Below are 22,980 nucleotides of genomic sequence, written 5' to 3'. Positions count from 1 at the left end.
AATTACTAAAAGAACTATTAATACTTGGAGTCACTGAGTCAGGTTAAAGTTTCCAGGTAGTGGGAATCTATAAAAGAGAACTGAAAAGTTGCTTCAGGGACAAATGGAGGGAAAAAATAGTCAACCTTCTGTTTAGAATGTGAGCTAATATCACAGCTGTTACTCTGATGGTAATTCCTGCCTACTATTTATAAACTGTTAAGACAAAGTACGACATGACAAAATGTTCTAAACACAATGCAAAACAAAATAACCTAAAGGTCCAAAATTTAGTTCAATAGGTGAAATTAAAAATTTTATCTTTCTAAAGTAGGAAAGATGTACAAAAAACACAAAAATGAAATAAAAAGAAGATATAAAGAATTTCTAAATGAGTAAACAAAGTACTAAACTAAGGCAAGACACTATGAAAAGGAAAAGAATTTCAAAGACTAAAACATAAAGAGTAGAAGTCTAGGAAGACTAGGGGGCTAACATAGAAAATGTTAAAAGCAAAAGAGACACGCACAACACCTAAATAGGTATCAGCTAAGATAACGGCAAAAATTGAACAAAAACTAGAAAAACTGAGTAAAATTAGATTGAAAAGATAGTTTCTAAAATGAGAAGAATCTGCCCAAGTGTCCATCAATTAGAAGAATGGATAAACAAAATGTGGTTTATACATACAAAGGAATATTATTCAACTATAAAAGGAAATGAAGTTATGATACATGCATACAACACAGATGAACTTTGAAAGCCACTGAATTGCATACTTTAAAATGGATCAAGTGGAAAACTTTGTTATACATATATTTTACCCGAAGAAAGGAGGAAGCCAAAACAGACTAAAAGAAAAATCAGTGACAAAAACAGAAATTAGAATAAAAAAATATATTAAAATCATAAATATGTGAAACTATTGCCAAGAATACCACCCCCAAATATCATTAAGGAACCTAAGGAACATAAGAAGTAAAAGGTAGGAGAGGGATGTCAAAGCAGCAGCAGCACAAATAGATAATTTAATCTCAAGTAAGTAGGATGACCATATAATTTACCATTCTAACCAGGACACTTTCGAGAGGAAAGGGGACACTATTAATAATTACACAGGGACAACAGGTGTAGGCTGGAGCTGTCCCAGGCAAAAGTGGATATGTGGTCGCTCTCTACATAAGGGCAATCAGGTCCTCAAGGTTGAGTTCATGCCCACAGCTTGGGGTCTGGCAGAAGTACAATACTCTGATCGTGTCTTCCTGAATGACTCAAGTGGTCAAAAATGCCAAGAGTATTTTTCATTTTTTTTACAGAGAAATAAAATACAGTTCACGGCCTTTACTGAAGTTTACTGATTCGTGATTCATAAAACAATTAGCATATCATTAGATTTTATTAAGAGCTATAATTTAGTGTTCTAGGAATTTTAGAAGGCTGAATTATACTTTTTAATGCACTGGCAGGCATATTAAGGAAGTCCTGAGGTGAATCATCTTTTACAAACCTACATTTTTATATATTACATTAGAGCCCTATAAATATATGTGTACAATTTTTTTTTTTTTTTTTTTTTGAGACAGAGTCTCCCTGTCACCCAGGCTGGAGTGCTGTGGTGCGATCTCAGCTCACCACAACCTCTGCCTCCTGGGTTCAAGAGATTCTCCTGCCTCAGCCTCCCAAGTAGCTGGGATTACAGCTGGATGCCATGACGCCTAGCTGACTTTTGTATTTTTAGTAGAGACAGGGTTTTACCATGTTGGCCAGGCTGGTCTTGAACTCCTGACCTCAGGTGATCTGCCTGCCTCGATGTATATACTTTTTTATACTTACTTTTGACTAGAGACAATTGAGACTTGAAAATTAGAAAAATCAAATTAGAATGACTGAGAAAATTAGTAGCTCTGATATTCTACCCATTCTTTATTTTTAAACTAAAATTAATCTTAATGACCTACAAATAGGTTAACTTAAACAGTCCATACCTTACATGAGAAGCTCCGACTTGGGATGTTTCTTGCTAACTCTGATATCTTGGGTTTATTCTGAAGACACTTGGTTAGGTGATAGTTTTTCAATTTTATTCTATTGTAATAATGATCAGCGAAGTTATAGTGATTCAAATGCTGTTTCTGCATGCATTTTCCAAGGTGAGGAATACTACACTTCAAAGCTTGGAGAAATAATTTGGTCTTCTGCTGCATGATATCAAAGTCCCTGGTTTATGCTCCTTTTGGGGCTGCCAGTACACGAATGATTTTATAGGTATGATTACAGAGTAGCGGGTTCTCAGAGTATCTAAGATCAGCAGTTCTCATCCCTCCTTTTCAGGGCCATGCCCCGCTTAGGTTATGAATAACTTCAGACAGCTGATAACTTAGGCTAACTAAATCTAAAAACCTGCGTAAGTTAAAGTTTCATTCAAATCATAATTCTTGGCAGATGTGACTTAAATGTCTCATTTGTAAAGTTAATCCTCTCAGGTTCAAACTATGCAGCACTGATTCTGGCACACATAGGGGCAAACTAAAACAAAAAACAAAACAAGAAACAAAATACAAATTTGCAAATAAGTACACAGACTTAATGGGGTATCTCAGGAACTCAGGGCTGTAAAAGGTAAAAAGCCCTTTGGTCTTACATAATTATGAACATATCTTTGGTATATATGTGGAAGGTAAACTGGAAAAGCCTAATTATTTAATAAAGGTTGGGGAGGGAAGATTAATTATTGTTGAGTGTTAACTAAGTGCCAGGTGCTTTTATCTTCCTTGTCTAATTTAAATTTTACATGGACTTGATAAAATAGATATTACAATGCACATTTTACAGGTTGCCAAACTGTGGCTGTGGGAGGTTCTAAGCAACTGTTCCAGGTCACTTGGACAGTAAGCTGTATAGCAAAAAATCCAATTTGGTTTGGTTCCAAATATTGGACATACTCAACTTCGGATTTTTAATGTTAAAAAGGTATTTAGCGCTTTAATTAAAAACAACAAAAAAACCCATGCAAGATGCACAAATAAAATGTAAGGCCATCTCTGGTTTGTCAGGAGTTAGCTTTTATTAACCTTGATTGCCAGTAAGTAGTTAAGAGTCAGACAGACCTGGGTTGAGGTCTTAGCTCCTACACTTAACTGTGTCTCTGGGCCTCAGTTTCTTTATCTGCAAAAATGAAATGATACCATTTACCTTCTAGGGTTGTTGTTGTAAAGACAAAATGAGACAGTTTAATGTTAAGACCATACAGTGCCTGGCACATAGTGACCACTCAATAAATGGCAGTTGCTATTTTAACGACAGAAATAATCTAGGTATGTTGCACACCGCTGAACGTCATTATGGACGTCTTTCACAAAATGCCCCCTGGTATCAAAGGTAGAATGCTGCGTCAAATTTACCATAGATCAGATGCGCTACGACGCCCCCGCCCCCCTTAATCCCTTTCCATGTCGCAACAAAATAATGGGCGACTGGGGGTAGGGGAGCAACACTAGTTTACTAGCCGACACTAGTAAAAAAAGGGGAAAAAAAACTCGAATAACAAGGGCCTGCAAAGGTCGTGCATCACCAGGTTCCCACAGCCTTTATCCATCCATCTTTCATCCTCAAGGAGAAGACGGTATGCAAGGCTAGGATGGGGGTGGGGTAGATAAATGGGTGTTCTCAGGAGAACCTATTCGTTTTCCCCGTGCAACTCTCCATCTCAGGGATAAGGCGACCTGAATACAACAGAGAGAGGGACCAGGTGACACGCACGCAGTGCCGGGACATTAGTCAAAAAGCGAGGACCTGGGGACTGAGGGGTGGGTGGCTGGGCGGGGGGAGAAAGGGGAGAAGGAAAGAGATCAGCACACCCTCCATACGTACGCAAATTGAGAGAATCAGTCCGGCTCTGGACACAAACCAGTGAAGGCAGGCCGGAGAACCTGAAGCTCTCAGAGAGGAGCAGGTGCCACCGCAAGCACGTCCAGCCGAAGTCTGCGTTCCGCAGTCCACAGAACGACAGCCTACCCAGAACCGCCTAGAGCTGGTTTGCAGCACGCCCATCTACGTAACCTCAATCTAGCACGAGCAACAGGCAGATTTCGCCATCTTTGTTGTGGTCAAGGATTCTTCTTGGGTTTCTGGGTTCTTTAGTCTCGAAATATATAAGACTTTTGGTTCTTTGCTAGTCTTTTGAGCTCGAGATGAAGCACATAAGGCTAAAACAATGAGGGACAGCGTTCCAGTAGCCCTGCCACAGCTCTCTCATCCCCTGGTCCGCCCTCACTCAAGATGGCTACCAGCAAAATGGTGCAATGACGTGACAGCGCGGCCCTGGTTGCCAAGGAGATGCGAGTACCGGAAATGCGGAATTCGGGGAGAGCGCGCATGCCTGGTCCGGTGTCGGGGGGGGTGTAGGGTGAGGGCTGGGCCATACAGGTCCTGACAGGGAAGAAGTTGGCAGGTCCTGGCAGGGGACGAGCTGCGGCGGCGGCACCTCCGGGTATGGAAGGCTCCAGTGAGATGGAGTCGCGAGTCACGGACGCTGGGACCGGCGAGACTGCGCGAGCAGCGGGCGGGGGTCCGGCAGTTGGCTGCACCACTCGGGGGCCCGTAGTCTCGGCGCCCCTGGGAGCCGCCCGGTGGAAGCTCCTGCGGCAGGTAAGGGAGAACCTGCTCGCGTCACCTTTGCCTCTGGTCACTCCTCTCTCACGTACCGGGGGAGCAACTGTTCGCAGCTCTTTCCTCTTGGCAGCTCTGGGAGACCCTTCTCAGTTTGCCGGGAGCCACCTGCGAAGCTCCCCCTCGCTTCACCTAAGCGTCCCATCCAAGAGGAGGAATCATGTGGGGTTGGGTGGGGAGCGGGACAGCCAAGGCTGAGCTCCTGGGAAACTCAGTTGGAAGTAGAAGAACCCCTTCTAGACATTTTTGTGCGTCTGGGGGACTTTTCCCCTTCTCGCCAGTCTCTGGTGCGCCCGCCGCTCCCCACTGTTCTTTTCCTGCTTCTGTTTTGCCTCCTTCCCCAGGTTTCTTCTAGCTTAACTCCCAGCCTGGTTCGAGTTACCGATATTCGTCAGCACCCTCTGGCCCCGTCTTTTGCCCAGCGTGGTTGCCTGTGCCGGGACTGAGACACGGCACGCGTTCCCTCGGCATCTTCCGTACAGCGGAGCGTGCAAGGAGTAGGAAGAGCTGATCCCCTCTCTCACTGAGTTCTCAAAGTTAAATGATTATCTTGTAGTTTGTATTGATCAGCGAGATTCTCCGTGTCCAAGTTGGGCTAGTCAAAGTGTGTTTGTTTTTGAATGATGGTATCTGCTGGTACTTCAAAGTTTCTGCTGTTACTTACAACTTCACTGGTGCAAGCTTGACGGAAGTTCTGATGTATGATCACTCACATTCTTCGCTCACTTCTTGAAGTGAAGTCTGGTTATTGTTTTTACATACTAGTGTTATGCCTCTGCCCGAAGTTTTCTACCGAAAACTTTACTCAGGAGGACATTTTTCCATTTCTGACAGTTGTGTTTGGAAAAGAGTTTCCCAGCTATTGCCACTTTACTTGAGATTGTGCTTTTAGTATTTTGGGGGTAACTTTGTTTGCAGTTGCCTTGAGTCACCTTTTCATACAGGGGTCTTTTAGTGCTTTTAGAGTTATGAGTTAAGTAGATCATCAGAGTTAATTAAGATTTATTTGCTGATACATTGACAGTCTTTCCAGACCAGTAAAATGATCTGGTTTTGCTATTGTTACAAATGGTATTACAGGATAAGAAAATGCATGTCCTCACAGATCATCATAGGAAGTATCTATAATAAAGTAAATGTCTAATTTTTTTAATAGTGACCACTGAAATGAGATCTTGCGTGAGCTGGGGAGAGTGGACTCAACCCCCCTTCCCCCCTCCTTTTTTTTGCGATGGAGTTTCCTTCTTGTTGCCCAGGCTGGAGTGCAATGGCTGTGATCTCCGCTCACCACAACCTCCGCCTCCCGGGTTCAAATGATTTTCCTTCCTCAGTCTCCCCAGTAGCTGGGATTACAGGCATGCACCACCACGCCTGGCTAATTTTTTTTTTTTTTTTAAGTAGAGACGGGGTTTCTCTATGTTGGTCAAGCTGGTCTCGAACTCCCCACCTCAGATGATCCACCCACCTCGGCTTCCCAAAGTGCTGGGATTACAGACATGAGCCACCGTGCCCGGCACCCCCCCCTTTTTTTTTTTTGATACAAAGTCTTACTGTGTTGCCCAGACGTGAGTGCAATGGTGCAATCTCGGCCCACTGCAGCCTCCGCCTCCCTGGTTCAAGCAATTCTCCCGTACTCAGCCTTCTGAGTAGCTGGGATTACAGGTGCTCACCATTACGCCCAGCTAATTTTTGTGTTTTTAGTAGAGAGGGAGTTTCGCCATGTTGGCCAGGCTGGTCTCGAACTCCTGACCTCAGGTGATTCACTTGCCTCACCTCCCAAAGTGCTGGGATTACAGGTATCAGCCACCGTGCTTGGCACACCCACCGCCCCCCCCTTCCTTTTTTTTTTTTTTTTTTTAATAAGATAGAGTCTGGCTTGTTGCCCAGGCAGGTAACTCCTGGGCTCAAGCAATCCTCCCACCTCAGCCTCCTGAGTAGTTGGGATTACAGGGGTATGCCATGATGCCTGGCTTTCAGTGATTCTCAGTATAGTAAAAACTACAGCACTTATGTTCATTCTAAATTGCGGTCTAAATGAAAACAGTGACAAGTTTCAGCCGTGGCTGTTACATGAACTCTCCACACGTTCTGACATCGAAACTTTTGATATACATCTGCCTGCTTAGAGTCTTTTTATCTTCTCTACTTGGTGAATGATTGTTCATTCTTCACACTTCCATTTCAAACTACTCTTCTGTGAAGCCACCCCTAATGCCTGTGGGCTAAGTTAGACCCTCAGCCCACTCTACCAGTGAGCCCCTTATATTATTTTATGATCATGTGATCAGGGTCTCTCTTTCTTACTAGAATGGGCATTCTCCCTGGGAAAAGGTGATGTTTTATTAATTTACTTCCTCTGCACCTAGCACAGGGCCTGGTTAATTGGTTTTTAGTAGATGTTGTTAAGTGTCTGTGGAAAGCCTGAGAGTAAGGACAGTCTTTAAGTGGCACATAGCACCTAGTCCTTAGTGTATTTTATCAGTAAGCTATTACTAATTAAGAACTGCAACATCACAGTGGCATACAACAGTTAGTATTTATTTTGTTGGTGCATCTGGGGGCCACCTGGGAGCTGACCGACGTAGGCTGTAGTCATCTGGGTATCTCTATGATGCACGTGTGGTCCATATGTCTCTAATCTTTGGACTAGTGGGCTAAAGTCCTCATGGTGATAGCAGAGGTATAAGAGCAAGCCCAACCACAGAAACACATTTTAACCCCCTGCTCACATCATGTGTTTATTTCCTATTGGCCAAAATAAGATATTTGGCAAAGGCCAAATTCAAGGGGCAGGGAAATACAACTCCTTCCTTGGAGGTGACAAAGAGGAAGTGAATCTTTTTCTATTATAATTTAATTGATCACATATATTAAACATTTATAAGCTCTTAGTAAATGTATTTCAAATGAATGAACCATTCCTATCTTATATGCATCTAGTACTGGAAAACTGTAAGGAATCTAAGCAGTGCTAGAGATATGTGACTCCTTTTCTCTCTCGTGGGACATCTGACGAACATCTGCTCTGTCTACTTGTTTTTTCCTTTAAAATTCTGTCTTTCCATTGCCCTGTAGAGCTCCAATGCTGTCTCATGGCCTTTTACTTTATGTTAACTATTCAATATTTTCTGCGTTTTGTAATTAACAAAACACAGGTTTTGAGAGAAAACCTGGTTGACCTAGTGCATCATTTGGTTCCAGGTTACATGGTAAGTTGCCAACATTTGAGTCAAGCGAGTGCTTAAATTAGATGAGGTCTGGAAGTTTATGAATCAATATCAGTAGAGGTTATGGATGTTCTATTTTCCTCTTTGTTGAGTCATTACATGTTGACGAAGATGGCCACTGGCAACTCCAGGCGTTCATATCCATCCACCTAGTAATCCAGAAGAAATAACTCTTTTCCCCAACATCCAAATCATTTCCTCCAACGGACTCTGATAGGCCAAGGTTGGACCAGTTGCTATGTCCAGAATGGGGCACTTTGGCTAACCTGGGTCATCAGCCCACCCTGTGGCAGGTAAGGTAACAACCTCACTAGAATTACATAGAGTGGGGGGGGGGCAGTTCCTAAAAGGAGGCGATGAAAAAGTAGCAATGACTGTTACACACGTATTTACAAACCACCTATCGAATGAAAAATCTTGCCTAGAGGTGTGAATACTTGGCTGAAGAATCTGATTATGGAATATTTCACAGTTCAGTTTATATCAAAGCAGGATGCTTTTACCTGGATTGGCTAATGGAAAAAGTTGGTTAAGAGGTAAATTGTAATAACGATACATATTCCAAGTGAAGTTATTTTCTGAGTGTCAAATCTTTCTAGATATTTATAATTCTTCAAATGTTTATAGTTGGCTTCCAACACCTAAATTGATAGTAAACTTTTAAGCGACTTACCTTTATCTTTCTCAAACATTCAACTTGGCTTTTAGGGTAGTGATAACTCCCTTTCAGCTCTATGTTATTAGTTTTGTAATATTTAATTAATGACAAGTTAAATATTTAATTGATGACAAATTTAATTTGTTATTTTGAAGAACAAGTAGAATAAAAAGGTTTGTGAAGCACAGTTAACTTGGCAAGCATACAACTTGACACTGGCATCAGATGCATCTAAGTCTTGATCCAGTCCTAGGTCTACTACCACTTACTGGATGCTCTTCACTGATCTATGTCAAGTATTTAGATTGTTTTGGAATGTATTTTTGTTTCACCTTTATTCTTGACTTTGTTTTATATTCTTACTTTTGCTTTCTCTTTTTCTTCATAAATGTTATCTTGTTGTATTGTTCATCTTTTAAAGCCATCTTAAATCCTTTTGGTAATAGGTGTGATATAAGTCTTCTGTACGTTGCCGGAATTTGGACAGCTTTTTACTTTCTAACCTCAGTTTTCTCTTCACTTAATGGGAGTGATAACACATACTTTGGAGGGTTGTTTTGAGTATTTGAGATAATATTTGTAAAATGCTTAGCTTGGCATCTGCCACATCATAGACTCAAAATAAATAGTAGCTATTATTATTATTATTATTATTATTGTTATTATTATTATTTGAGACAAAGTCTCATTCCATCACCCAGGCTGAAGTGCAGCAGTGTGATCTCGGCTCACTGCAACCTCCATGTCCTGGGTTCAAACGATTCTTGTGCCTTAGTCTTCCGAGTAGCTGGGAGTACAGGTGCACACCACCACACCTGGCTTTTTGTATTTTTTTTGGCAGGGATGGGGTTTTGCCGTGTTGCCCAGGCTGGTCTCGAACTCCTGAGCTCAAGCAATTTGCCCACCTCAGCCTCCCAAAGTGCTGGGATTACAGGTGTGAGCCACCGTGCCCGGCCTGTTGCTGTGTCTTAAAAACAGGAAACACTATAGCTTCCGCGTGTAAAGGATAAGGTTTTCTGGTTTTTACTTGCATCCCTGAGCACAGATTCATATATAGTAGGGATTCAGAATTCTGTTAACTGTCCTCTTAACTGTAGGGTAACTGGAATTGGCCATTTTTTTTGGGTGGATCCCAAATGTCAGTATTTACAGGTCTTTTTTTCTTGTTCCAATATCCCAGAAAGGAAACCAGGTTAAGCATCCCTAATACAAAAATTCAAGATCTTAAATGCTTCAATATCCGAAACTTTTTGAGAGCCGACATGTTGCCATGAATGGAAAATTCCATGCTTGACCTCATGTGACAAGTTGAAATTGAAATACAGTCAACTTTGTTTTATGCATAAAATTATTTTAAAAATTATATAAAATTGCCTTCAGGCTATGTGTATAAGATATATATGAAAAAATAAATGAATTTCATGTTTAGACTTGGGTCCCATCCCAAGCCTTCTCTTTATGTTTTGCAAATATTCTCAAATCCAAACAAATCCAAAATCTGAACAAATTCAAAATCCAAAACACTTCTGGTTCCATTTTGGATAAGGGGTACTCATTCTATATTGCAGTCTCCTCTCTGGCAGATGTAAGACTAGCTGCCTCTTATCTGGAAGCTAAGTGAAGGAAAGGGATATTGATCAGAATGAAGAGCCTGTTATACTACTTTAAGCTGTACTTGATGTTTAAGGTCAGAACTGCTACTCATCTTCTCTAGAAATGTACCTATCAAAGTTCCATTGTGGGGAAGTGTAGTTGCCTGGTGTTGATGATGTAATCAGGGCATCTAGCTACTCTTCTAAAAGATTTTCAACCAATACTTTTGTATTTAGCCTTACTCCTCTACCCAGCTGCTACATCTGGTCTTCATAAGTGTTTCTGTATAGTTATGATCAGTTTAGTTAGTTCTGGAGTAAACCAACATTTCAGGTTAATAAATGGGTCTTTGACTTTCATTGTGTTCAACTGCATATGTTGTTTACCTAATGGGTTTAGGGACCTTAGGACTTGATGTCTTTTTTTTCTTCTTCTGATACTTAATCTTTTGACATGAACTTATTTGGTATAGCATTGATATTTGACTAAATAGCTCATTGACTTACTTAGGAGAATGAGAAAATGCCTTGACTATTCCTTCACCCCAGATAATTTCATTTGAATATTATTTAATTATATAGCATGGGTATTTGAAGGAGGTCTTCTAAAAGTGGTAGATGATAAGGTTATAACTTGATGGGAGATTTGAGTATCCTCTCAGTTCATTAAGCTACGAATATTATTGATGGCCTTAAAAGAACTGAATCTTCTTTTTAAAGAAACGTCAAAAGTAATTTGACTTGATCTCCTATTGCAATTACTTTTACCTAACATGGATGATATAAGTGTCTTATTTGTTCTAAATATGTTGCCTGTTACTTTCATTGAGTATTAGCTTGTTGTCATATTGTCGATCATGTAGATCATGTTGTCATACTGTAGATCACGCAGATCATACTAAACTATGAAAGCCCCTTACAGTATTATACATATGGTGACTTAAATTATTTTTTACATTGGCGGTTTATGGTGCCATTACCTTGACATCAGAGTAATTTAGACTATTAAAAGGTGTTTACTGTTTGGAGTTTAATTGGGCAAGATTGAAGATAATTTATAATATTTACATTTTATATTTTTAAAAATTTAATACTTTGTTTTTTCCTAAGAGTAAGCTCTGTTGAGTAGTTTGTTTTTCTTCTTGTTGCCCATATTTGACAGACTATAATAAGACCCTGTATTATTATTATTTTTTTAAACAGAATCTTGCTCCGTTGCCTGGGCTGGAGTGCAGTAGTGCAATCTGGCTCAAACAATTTTCATGCCTCCTGTGCCTTCTGCCTCCCAGGCTCAAGCAATTCTCATGCTTCAGCCTCCCAAAAACCTGGGATTACAGGTGCATGCCATGCACAACCTAATTTTTGTATTTTTAGTAGAGATGGGGTTTCATCATGTTGGCCAGGCTGGTATCGAACTCCTGGCCTCCAGTGATCTACCCACCTTTGCCTCTGAAAGTGCTGGGATTACAGGCATGAGCCTCCATGCCTGACCAAGACCCTGCTTTTGATTAAGTCTTTTAAACAATTAAAAATAAATAAAACCTTCAAAGAGAGGCTACCTTTTCTGATCCTCCATTTAAAAAACTAACCTTCTAAAACTTCTACATAGTATATAAAATTTAAACATATTTTTCCTATGAGATATATTCATACTGATATGTTTTCTTGATTGTTTTGATCTCAGTTTGCCCTCTACACATAAGAATTATGCATCTTTGGAATAAAGGTTCCTTTTTTGAAAACAGAAACCACTCTAGCTACTTTAAGCAGAAGGGGGTTTAGCATAGTGAATTAAGTGCTTACAAATTCATTGGAGAAAGTCTAAGAGTGAATCCCAGAACAACAGGTGCCAGAACAGTATAAAGCTGAAACTGGCCAGCCAAGTAAAATACTGCCTCTACCACAATGAAGAACCTGAAGCTGTTTCCAGGATTACATCACTTTAGCTGTGATCTTTGGTGAACAGGAAGCTGCTGTGCCATAACTGTAGATTCTAGAAGCAAAGTATGCCATAACTATAGATTCTAGAAGCAACCAGAAGTGATGCCACTTGTGCTCCCTCTCACTCTGCATTAAATTAGAGAGTCAACACTGGGACCTCTGTTAAAGCTGCTTCAGAAAAACCAAGTATCTTTACAACTATTCTAACCAGCACAAGTTGGTTATGAATTATAGTTAACACCATCTTTCCTTCTTGCAAATCTCATGTTAGGGCATCTGATTAGTTAAACCAAAATCACATCTGAAACTCTGGCTGCTAAGGATTCTGGGAAATACAGCTTCTAGCTTTCCAACTCTATAAAATAAAAAGGTATCTTGGAAGATGGAATGGATAGGTGATGCCAGTTTATCATATTCTCTACAAGCAGAGGTGTTAAGAGTTTAGGGTCTGTAGTCAGGCAGCCTGGATTTTAACTTTGGGTTTGCCTCTTGTGAGCTCTCTGACCTTGGGCAAATTGCTTAACTGCCCTGTGTTCTAGTTTTTTCTCTCACGTAGTAGGTATCTATCCCATAGTGTTGTTTGAGTATTTAATGAAGAGTGTGGTAAGACTTGCATTAATTCTTACTCAGACATTTAATGTAATTTTCCAGTAAGCAATCTGGGCCTGGAGTTTTCTTTGTGGTAAGTTTTATATTTATGAATTCAGTCTTTGAAATAGTTTAGACTATTCAGATTTTCCATTTCTTTTTGTGTCAGTGTTAGTAGTTGTGTTTTTCTAGGAATTTGTCCATTTCATCTAAATTTTCAAAGTTAGCTTTCATAAATATCCCTTTATTATTATTTTTTAATGTCTACAGGATTTATATTATAGTAATCTCCCTGTATCACATTGATACTTCTTCCTTTTTTCTTATTAGTCTTATTAAGGATTTATCAGTTTTATCAATCTTTTCAAAGAAACAACGTTTAGTATTATTGATCCTCTCTCCTATGTTTGTTTTCTACTTCATTAACCTGTAGTCTTTTAGGCTCTATTTTGCTTATTTTTCAAATTTTTGCAATGAATGCTTATAAACTTTTGGCCTTTCTATATTTTTTTCTGTAAGTCTGGATTTAGCTGCATGTCATATGTTTTGAAATGTATTTCTATTATCATTCAATTCAAAATACTTTATAATTTTCTTTGTTTTGTCGGAGATAGAGCCTCACTCTGTTGCCCAGTTTGGAGTGCAATGGCTTGATCATTGCTCACTGCAGTCTCAAACTCCTATGCTCAAGCAATCCTCTTGCCTCAGCTTCCTGAGTAGCTAGGACTACAGGCACACACCACCACATCCTACTAATTATTTTTATTTAAAAATTTTTTTGAGGCCGAGTCTCGCTGTTGTCACCCAGGCTGGAGTGAAATGGCACAATCTTGGCTTACTGCAACCTCTGCCTCCTGGGTTCAAGCGATTCTTCTGCCTCAGCCTCCCCATTAGCTGGAATTACAGGCCCCCGCCACCACACCTGGCTAATTTTTGTATTTTTAGTAAGGATGGGGTTTCACCATGTTGGCCAGGCTGGTCTCAAACTCCTGACCTCTGGTGATCTACCCACCTCAGCCTCCCCAAAGTGCTGGGATTACAGGCGTGAGACCCTCTGCCCAGCGTATTATTTTTTGTAAATATGGGGTCTTGCCATGTTGCTCAGGCTGGTCTGGAATTCCTGGCCTCAAGCAGTCCTCCTGCCTCAGCCTTCCAAAGTGTTGGGATTACAGGCATGAGCCACTGCACCTGGCCTATAGTTTTTATTGTGTGTTCTTTTTCTGATTCATAGGTTATTTATAAGTACATTGCCTAGTTTCCAAATATATTTGGCTTTTCAAATATCTTTTTCTTTATTTTTGTTTGCTTATGAGTCCGAAGTTATTTTATATCTAAGATTTTTCTATCCTGGGAAATATCAAACATATATAAAGCTAGAGAGAAGAATACAATAATCATTCAGGTACTGATAAGCTTCAACAATTTTAACTCATGAACAGCTGTGTTTATTCTCACTTCTCCCATTGCCCCCCACCATTATTTTGAAGCAAATCTCAGATGTCATTTTTTCTTTAAATATTTCATTATGAACATATAAAAATGACATTAAAAAATCATAATACCACATCAACCCGGAATAATTAATTGATGTCATGAAATATCTGATCAGTTTTCAAATTTTCCCCATTTTGTCATAATTTTTCTTTATAATTTGATTATTTTGGAAGAGGATCCAAATAAAATCCAAACATTGTTATTGGTTGATATGTCCCACACTTAAAAACCTGGCTTTCAGCAACACCAGCAAAATTATTCATTATGCTAAAACATACATACCTTGCATACTCAATATACCTCCCCATTCCTAGGTAAGCTTTGAAATTCAACTTTTTTCTCCTAGCTCCATAGGCTGTTAAAGATGCAGCTTATCTTCTTGGTTCTTTCTTTTGGAATTGATAAATATCCCCAGGAGAAAAGTGGTTGCAAAAGTCGGAGTAACCTTTGTAGGTTTTCTCCTTTTAAAGATATAAGACTGCAAGCCAAGTGCTGTGGCTCACATCTGTAATCCCAGCACTTTGGGAGGCCAGGGTTGAAGATCACATGAGCCCAGGAGTTTGAATCCAGCCTAGGTAACACAGGGAGACCCCATCTCTACAAAAAATTTAAAAAATTAACCAGGCGTGGTGGTGCATACTTTTAGTTCCAGCTGCTAGGGAGCCTGAGGTAGGAGGATCACCTGAACCCAGCTGGGTGACAGGCTGGGTGACAGTGAGGCTGGGTGACAAAGTAAGATCCTGTCTCAAAAAAAAAAAAAAAAAAGATACCAGACTTGTAAATCTTCACTGTCTTTGCTCTCTGATGTCTTCAAGTAATGTTTTAAAATATTTTGTTCATCTTTTATAGTTATCTTCAATAGGAGATATATCTGAATTATCTAATCTGTTGTTATTGGAAGGGAAAGTCCCCTTAGCACTTAAATTTTGAACATTTTGAAGACAAAACTTACTGTGTGTTTAGATAACATGACTGCAATATTTGGTTTTATTTCAAAGGTTCTGAAGCAAAAACACCTGGATGATTGCCTGCGACATGTATCTGTAAGAAGATTTGAATCATTTAATCTGTTTTCAGTAACAGAAGCCAAAGAAAGGGAAACTGAAGAGGAGGTTGGTGTATGGGTGCAATATACAAGCATATTCTGTCCTGAATACAGTATCTCCTTAAGGTAACCATTATTCTAGTTAAGATTTGTAAACACTAGATTTCTCTTGGATAAGAAAAACAAATCTAATAAGAATCATCATTATTTATTCTATTGAGTTTACGGGCAATCTTTTTCAGAACTTAGGTTTTACAACTTGTTTTAGGAAATCCTGCTATTTTAACTGGGTCTTGCTGTATTGTCAGACTGAAGGAAAAAAATTCTCACAAATGTAGTGACATTTGAAGATAAGGTGGTTGCAAATCAAAGGGTTCATTTAAACATTCTGTCATAGCATTTGTTTATGACAAAAAGCCATGTTTGTTTTGAGGCAAAGAAGGGGCTGAAAGTGAAAACAGTTTTTCCAAACTACCCTTCAAGTAGTAATCCGAAAAATCAAGCTTTGGTATTTTTTTCATTTATTTATTTTTTATTACTTTCAGAATAGAATCAATCTTAAGACTAGAGGAGAAAATTCAACTGAAAACACTGATATTGTAAGAAGCATATGGACTGTTCTGACTTTAAAAATCATTAGAAAAGAGACAAGAGAGTTACAGACTGCAATAACAAGATACCATTTTACTGAATTAATTTTCTCTCACAGTTATATTCTAGCATGTTGCAATATTACTGTAGGTGTTTGATTTTATAAAATCTGCCTTTTCTGACAGGATTTCACATTTTGAAAGGGAGGGAGGAGCACATTTACAGTAATTGTAAGAAGAGCAAAAAACATTTTAAGTGTAAATGTGACTGAATAAGGTTTAGGTGAGGCTAGGAATAATTTTAAGAAAAAATTTTCATAAAGGGTATCTATTTATAGTATATGTTTCTCGAGCTATTTTAGTTTAGAATATCTAAGCTTTAAAAGATATCATAATAGCCAAAAATTTGGTGTTTGGATGAAAATTGACAAGGTTGGGCAGGAAAGAACAATTAGAATCTGGTTTTATAATATTATTTTACTGAAAATGCCGGCTGGGCGCAGTGGCTCATGCCTGTAATCCTAGCACTTCAGGAGGCCAAGGTGGGTGGATCACTTGACCCTAGGAGTTCAAGACCAGCCTGGGCAACATGGCAAAACCCCACCTTTGCAAAAAATACAAAAATTAATTGGGCATGGTGGCATGTGCCTATAGTCTTAGCTACTCCGGAGGCTGAGGTGGAAAGATTGATTGAGCCTGGGAGGTTGAGGCTGCTGTGAGCTGTGATTGTGTCATTGCACTCTAGTCTGGGTGACAGAGTAAGACTCTGCCTCAAAAAAAACCAAAAAAAAAAAAAAAACAAACAAAAAAACAAAGTAAAGAAAATGCCAAATAAAACATATAAACTTACAGACTTTTGGGTGTACCTGTACATTCATTATGAGATTCTAATTAGGATACCCCAACTGCTTTGCATTTTGATGGAGATAATCAGTTTTGTCCTTAGTTAGAAAGGAAAGAAAGGTATATGCTTACTCTGTGTCAGGTATGGAGCTAGGTGTTTTGATGTATTCCATTTCAAGTGATCCTTACAATAACTTTGTGAAGCAGGAATGGAAATGATTAAACAGTTAGAAGGAAATGAAAGACAAGAAAGGACAGAGTGATCCAGTAGGGGTCTTTAGGTATAAAGTTCTAAAACTTATCTTCTACATCCACTGGTGAAAAGAGACAATAAGTATAAATTGTAGCAAGAATAATTTCCTGACATCTTCAAGGCCCTGGTAAGGGTTAGCCAGTGAGAATGTGAAATAGTATCTTCTTGAGATCTTTCAAAGCAAGTCATGGTTATCCACTTGTGGAGATGATCCTCATGTAGTACTACCCAGAGCCCAGGCTATAGAGTAAACTGGGACTCCTCTCCAACAGCATTGTTCTTTGTGATATATCTTCTTGTGATATATGAAAGAATAAATGTATGTCTATATAAATATGACATTGAGTTGGAAAAAAGACAGGTGACTGAGCTAAAATTTTGGCTTCATTGGCTGCCAAGATTTTTTTTTTTTTCAAACTAGTTAGTATCTGTCCACATTAGTGCAAAAATAACAGTACTTTGGGAGGCCGAAGTAAGAGGATCACTTGAGGCCAGGAGTTCAAGACTAGCTTTGGCAACATAGGGAAACCCTGTCCCTACAAAAAATTTTAAAAATTAGCCAGGGGTGGTGGTATGTGCTTGTAGTCCCAGATACTCAGGAGGCTGAGGCAGGAGAATCCTTACAGCCCAGGATTTCAAGGCTGCAGTGAGCCATGATCATGCCACTGCACTCCAGTTTGGGTGATAGAGCGAGACCCCTTTAGGGATTACAGGCTTGAGCCACCATACCTGGCTAGGGTTTCTGTTTTTTTTTTGTTTTGTTTTTTAATATTACTTGCAATAGCCCAAAGTAGTGGTTTAGAAGTAGTTTTGAAATGGAGTACTCTCATCTTCCTCTATGTTTTTTAAGTTTGTTTAATCAGCAGTAATGATGATTGAAAAAAAAGTGATGAATAGTGTTAAATTCAAACCAATAAATATTTAATAGCACCTTCTATATATATATAAACAGAAAGAAATATAGATATACAACACTATGCTCAAGGAGCTGAAATAGATAAAAGTTAAATAATAAAAATAATTAAATAAGGAAAGTTAACTATTCAGTCTAAGAACTCTCACCAGGCTGTGCATAATTACTTTCAAAATGAGTGGAATACTCACACTTAATAGAAGTTTAGAGGTAGGAGTGATTTTTGGAAATGATTTTTAAAAAAACGGGATCTGGAAGTACTTGATAGTTCTGGGAGAAGGGGATGCTCAGATGATGGCAAAGGTACTAGAAAATACACAGGGTGAGAAAGAGCAAGACAGAATCATCAGAGGCTACTGAGAAGAGGCCATTGCAATCTTTAGCTGGAGGAATGATTATCAATACATATTATATGGTGGATCTGCTCCAGGTTCTTGGTGTTTTTCTTTTTTGAGAAGGAGTCTCAATCTGTCACCCAGGCTGGAGTACAGTAGCCCATTCTCAGCTTACTGCAACCTTTACCTCCGGGGTTCAAGTGACTCTCCTGCCTCAGCCTCCTGAGTAGCTGGGATTACAGGTGTGTGCCATCACACCTGGCTAATTTTTTTGTATATTTAGTAGAGACAGGGTTTCACCATGTTGGGCAGGCTGGTTTTGAACTCCTGAAATCAAGTAATCCACCTGCCTTGGCCTCCCAAAGTGCTGGGATTACAGGTGTGAGCCACCACGCCCAGCCTGCTCCAGGTTCTATTAAGGGCCTAAGCATTGGAGATGTTGGGCTGGGCACTGTGGCTCATGCCTGTAGTTTCAGCACTTTGGGAGGCTGAGAAGGGTGGATCACTTGAGCCTAGGAGTTTGAGACCAGCCTGGCTAACATGCTGAAACCCTGTCTCTACTAAAAACACAAAAAAATTTAGCTGGGCATGGTGGTTCATGCCTGTAATCCCAGTATCCCAGTTACTTGGTGGCTAACACATGAGAATTGCTGGAACCTGGGAGGTGGAGGTTACAGTCAGATGAGATTGTGCCACTGAACTCCAGCCTGGTGACAGAGTGAGACTCTGTATCAAAAAAAAAAAAAAAAAAAAAGACACTGGGGATGTTACAAGTTCCTCACAAATCATAGCTGTAAACCCCATTTTCACTTTCTCAGTTCTTATCACCTAAGATCACCTGCCACAGCTTAACAGAGATAACACACACAGGGTGATCAGCACTTGTTATCAATACTTATTAGTTTTGTCTATCTTAAACTTTTGCTACCCATTCATTTCTGTCTCCTTAAAGTTTTATTCGAGTTGAAATGAATACCCCCAAGAGGGTTAATACCTAGGTATTTGTGAACTAAAAATACCTAGTTGTATCTTATTTATATAAGTAGTGACCTTAATAGAAACTTTGACCATTCTTTTCTGTCAGCCTTATATGATAATACTTAAAATGAAGGAATAATTTTCCCTTAGTGACTTTTCATCTGAAGCTAAAGTTTAAACAATATAAAAGTTAGGTTACAAAATTCCCAAGGTTTGTTGTCGTCTTTGTCTACCTGTGGATGGTCGACTCTTTTGTTTCAAATTAAGTGTTGAGAGTTATGAAATGAAAATCCAGGGTATGACTCCTGGATTTTGTTCCTTGACAAAATATTCTTGCCTTTCTGGTACTTTCTTTCTTTCTCTTTTTTGAGACAGTCTCACTCTATTGCCCAGGCTGGCGTGCAGTGGCATGATCACGGCTCACTGAAGTCTTGACCTCCCAGGCTCAAGCAATCCTCCCGCCTTAGTCTTCCAAGTAGCTAGGACTACAGTTACATGCTACCATGCCCAGCTAATTTTTGTATATTTTGTAGAGATGGGGTTTTGCTGTGTTGCCCAGGCTGGTCTCAAACTGCTGGGGTCAAGGGATCTGCCTGCCTTGACCTCCCAAAGTGCTGGGATTACAGGCGTGAACCACTATGCCTGGCCTTTGGTACTTTATTTCTTAGAACTTTGCAGAAGAGGCTCTTGTTATTAGATAGATGCAAGTATATAAACTAAGAGATACCAGGAGATGTTTATACTAAAATTCTTTAATTAAAATTTCCTTTTCCCTGTCTCATAAACTGTAATCTACTGTTATATAAAGCTTGCTGTGTAAATACAAGAAATTGTTCCTATCTCCCATATTTCAACTTGATTTCAGCACAGCAGGAATTCGCATATTCTGGAAGCTTTAAATTACTTCCATTATATATGGAACCATAGAAGTGCCTGAGTTATTCATTTATAAGTGTATACATGTCTTAGGTATAGAAAAAGCTGAGAGGCCTGAACTGTCCTTCTTTCTTTGCATAAGGTTACTGTTACTATGGTAATTGCTGAATTAGAAGGCTAGAACTCTTGACTTTTGCCTTGTCCTGGGAACTTAGAATGGGCGAAAAGTCAAGAATGACTTTGTCTTTGACTGTGTTGCATCTTTCTATTATAACAAATGCACTACACTGAGATCATACCTTCCAATTCTAGGGAAAGAAAAAGACAAACCAAACCCTCACCTCATTATTTTAGTTATATAGCTTGTGAATGTTCAGTAAGTAAAAACTAGTGATTAGATGGTTTGCTTATGAAATTAGATGTATGGCAGATTGTTTTTGTGTGTGTGGTATAGCCTAGGTACGCATAGAGAGCTTGGCAAGGCTGGCATCTAAGACAAATACGAATACCTCATCTATATTTAAAAGCATAGTTTTATTGTTAGTAGTGATATTAACAACGGAAGTGAGTATTAGTAATAAAACAATGTTTTTTAGGACCTTTAAAATATGATCCATAGTTTCCAGAAAACTCTGAATTCCATTCTGTCCCATTTTTATGGATCTTAAATCATAGATATGGGCTATTATAACTTAGTTTTCTAATTTGTTTTAAATTTCATTGCAATTTTTTATGTAATGTGCTTACATATAAATATACTGTTCCAGTAAATTGAAATGTTCCCTTAAACATTTTCCAAATTCCAATATAGTACATGTAGAAACCATCTACTAATTTCCTAAAACTTGTAGATATAAGACTGGAAAACATCTCTTTAGCTATTTTTAAAATTTTTAATTTTTAACCACGTATTTTTGAAAGAACTCCAAAGCATCTAGAATTAAGTTTGTTTGTTTGTTTGTTTTGACACAGAGTCTCGCTCTGTCACCAGGCTGGAGTGCAGTGGCGCGATCTTGGCTCACTGCAACCTCTGCCTCCAGGATTCAGTCGATTCTCCTGCCTCAGCCTCCTGATTAGCTGGGACTACAGGCGTGCGCCACCACGCCCAGCTAATTTTTGTATTTTTAATAGAGACGGGGTTTCGCTGTGTTGGCCAGGATGGTGTCGATCTCTTGACCTCGTGATCCACCCGCCTTGGCCTCCCAAAGTGCTGGGATTACAGGCATGAGCCACCACGCCCAGCCTAGAATTAAGTTTTTAAAACCTTCTGAAAACCTCTCCTCTTTGTTCTTCTGCAGACTTTTAGGACCCATTCCACTCTCTGGCTTACGTGGTATTTTTGGATCAATTTTCTTTTATTCACAATACAATTTACGTAACAAAATTTGCTATTTTAATTGCTTTAAAGTATGCAGTTCAGTGGTTTTAAGTATATTTACAATGTTGTACAGCCTTCACCACTATTCCAGAACTTTTTCATTACCCTGAAAAGAAACCCCATATACATTGGCTGTAACTCCCCATTCTCCTCCTTCCCCTAGTCCCTGGCAACCAGTACTTGACTTTCTGACTCTATGTATCATCTGTTCTGGACACTTTGTGTAAATGGAATCCTACAATATGTGGCCCTTTATGTCTGTCTTCTTTCACTCAGCATAATACTTTTAAATTTAAGATTCAGCCATATTGTACCACATACCAGTACCTCATTCCTTTTTTATACCATCCCACTGTATGGCTAATGTATTTTGTTTATTTTTTCATCAGTTGATGAACATTGGGATTGTTTCTAATTTTTGGCTATTATGAATAATGTTGCTATGAGTATGCATGTACAAGTTTTTGTGTGAACATATGCTTTTAATTCTCTTGGGTATGTACCCAGGAGTGGAATTGCTGGGTCATGTGGTAACTCTGTTTAACTTTTTCAGGAATAGCCAACTATTTTTCATAGTACTGTACCGTTTTATATTCTAGGAATGTATGAGTGTTTTAGTTTCTCCCCATGCTTATCAGTGAAGCACTTGTTAATTTTTCTTCTTTTTTTAAAAATATTATAACCCTTATAGTGGATTTGAAGTGATATCTCACTGTGGCTTTGATATGCCTTTCTCTATTGTCTAATGATGTTGAGCATCTTTTCATGTGCTTATTGGCTATTTGTATTTTTTTTTTTTTTTGAGAAATGCCTATTCAAGTTCTTTGCCTGTTTTTTTTTTTTTTTTAATGTTATTTTCTTTCTAGTGGGATTTTTGCACTCCTGTCTTTGCATTTTTAATTGAGCTGTCTCTTTTTATTGTCAGTTATTTTTATATATTCTGGATATTAGACCGTATCATACATGTGATATTTGCAAGTATTTTCTCCTAGCCTGTGCATTTTCTTTTCACTTTCTTGATATGTAGTATCTTTTGAGGCACAAAATTTTTAATTTTGATGAAGTCTAACATATCTATTTTTTCATTTGTTATCTATAATTTTAATGTCATATTTATGCACGGCTTGCTTTTCACCTCTAGTTTCAACCTCTTGGCACGTTTAGGCTTCAGATTTTTCCTCTAGCAGCTTTTCTTTTTCCTTCTTCAAATAATTATCTGCCCCAATGACTTGTTCCTCAGTCCTTACTCAGCAGGCCATTTTTAGGAGGAAACTCAAAGTTCCTCAGTTCTAGGATAGCTTTAGGTGCTTGTGAAAAAAATGGTTTGGCCCTGGGGAGAAGAATCTGGCCATTGTTTATGGTTTGGGATAAAGCTTTGAAGTTTAGAACAAAGATGGAGTGAACTTTTTATACTCTGAATATGTTGGCAAAAAATTGTCATTGTTATATAACATTAATTACAAGTATAATGCTAAGACTGAAGTTTTTAAGAATTTAAGTTTGAGAAGTTTCTTTAGTTATAGGCATTACTATCGAACCACAGAGATCAGACAGGACCTAGGTAAATAGTTGAAAAACTAAGACTAGACAAGAGCTTATAGAGTTGACGCTTGAATAAAATA

The 22,980-nt window shown here is 38.8% G+C and overlaps 2 protein-coding genes across 9 annotated transcripts in view; one reads left to right on the top strand and one right to left on the bottom strand.

The window, feature by feature from the left end:
* PREPL (prolyl endopeptidase like) overlaps window positions 1–4,249 on the bottom strand; it is a 41,502-nt gene extending 37,253 nt beyond the window's left edge. Inside the window, exons 1-2 of one of the 6 annotated variants that reach the window (XM_058429109.1) lie at window positions 3,887–4,012; window positions 1,965–2,218 (exon numbers count right to left, since the gene is read on the bottom strand). In XM_058429109.1, the coding sequence (XP_058285092.1) occupies window positions 1,965–2,183 (219 nt within the window). In that variant the 5' untranslated portion in view covers window positions 2,184–2,218; window positions 3,887–4,012. Of the gene's footprint in view, window positions 1–1,964; window positions 2,506–3,849 lie in introns of all 6 variants that reach the window. The other 5 variants (XM_032177974.2, XM_058429108.1, XM_032177973.2 and 2 more) reach the window with 5 other exon arrangements.
* A 145-nt stretch (window positions 4,250–4,394) lies between these two features.
* CAMKMT (calmodulin-lysine N-methyltransferase) overlaps window positions 4,395–22,980 on the top strand; it is a 420,894-nt gene continuing 402,308 nt past the window's right edge. For all 3 annotated transcript variants that reach the window (XM_032177969.2, XM_058429111.1, XM_058429110.1), the window contains exons 1-2: window positions 4,395–4,626; window positions 15,146–15,318. In XM_032177969.2, the coding sequence (XP_032033860.1) occupies window positions 4,471–4,626; window positions 15,146–15,318 (329 nt within the window). In that variant the 5' untranslated portion in view covers window positions 4,395–4,470. The remainder of the gene's footprint in view (window positions 4,627–15,145; window positions 15,319–22,980) is intronic.

The sequence above is a fragment of the Hylobates moloch genome, unplaced genomic scaffold, assembly GCF_009828535.3.
Source record: "Hylobates moloch isolate HMO894 unplaced genomic scaffold, HMol_V3 SCAFFOLD_15, whole genome shotgun sequence".
In the NCBI taxonomy this organism is placed as follows: Eukaryota; Metazoa; Chordata; class Mammalia; order Primates; family Hylobatidae; genus Hylobates; species Hylobates moloch.
This window is presented reverse-complemented; position numbering and strand designations above follow the sequence as displayed.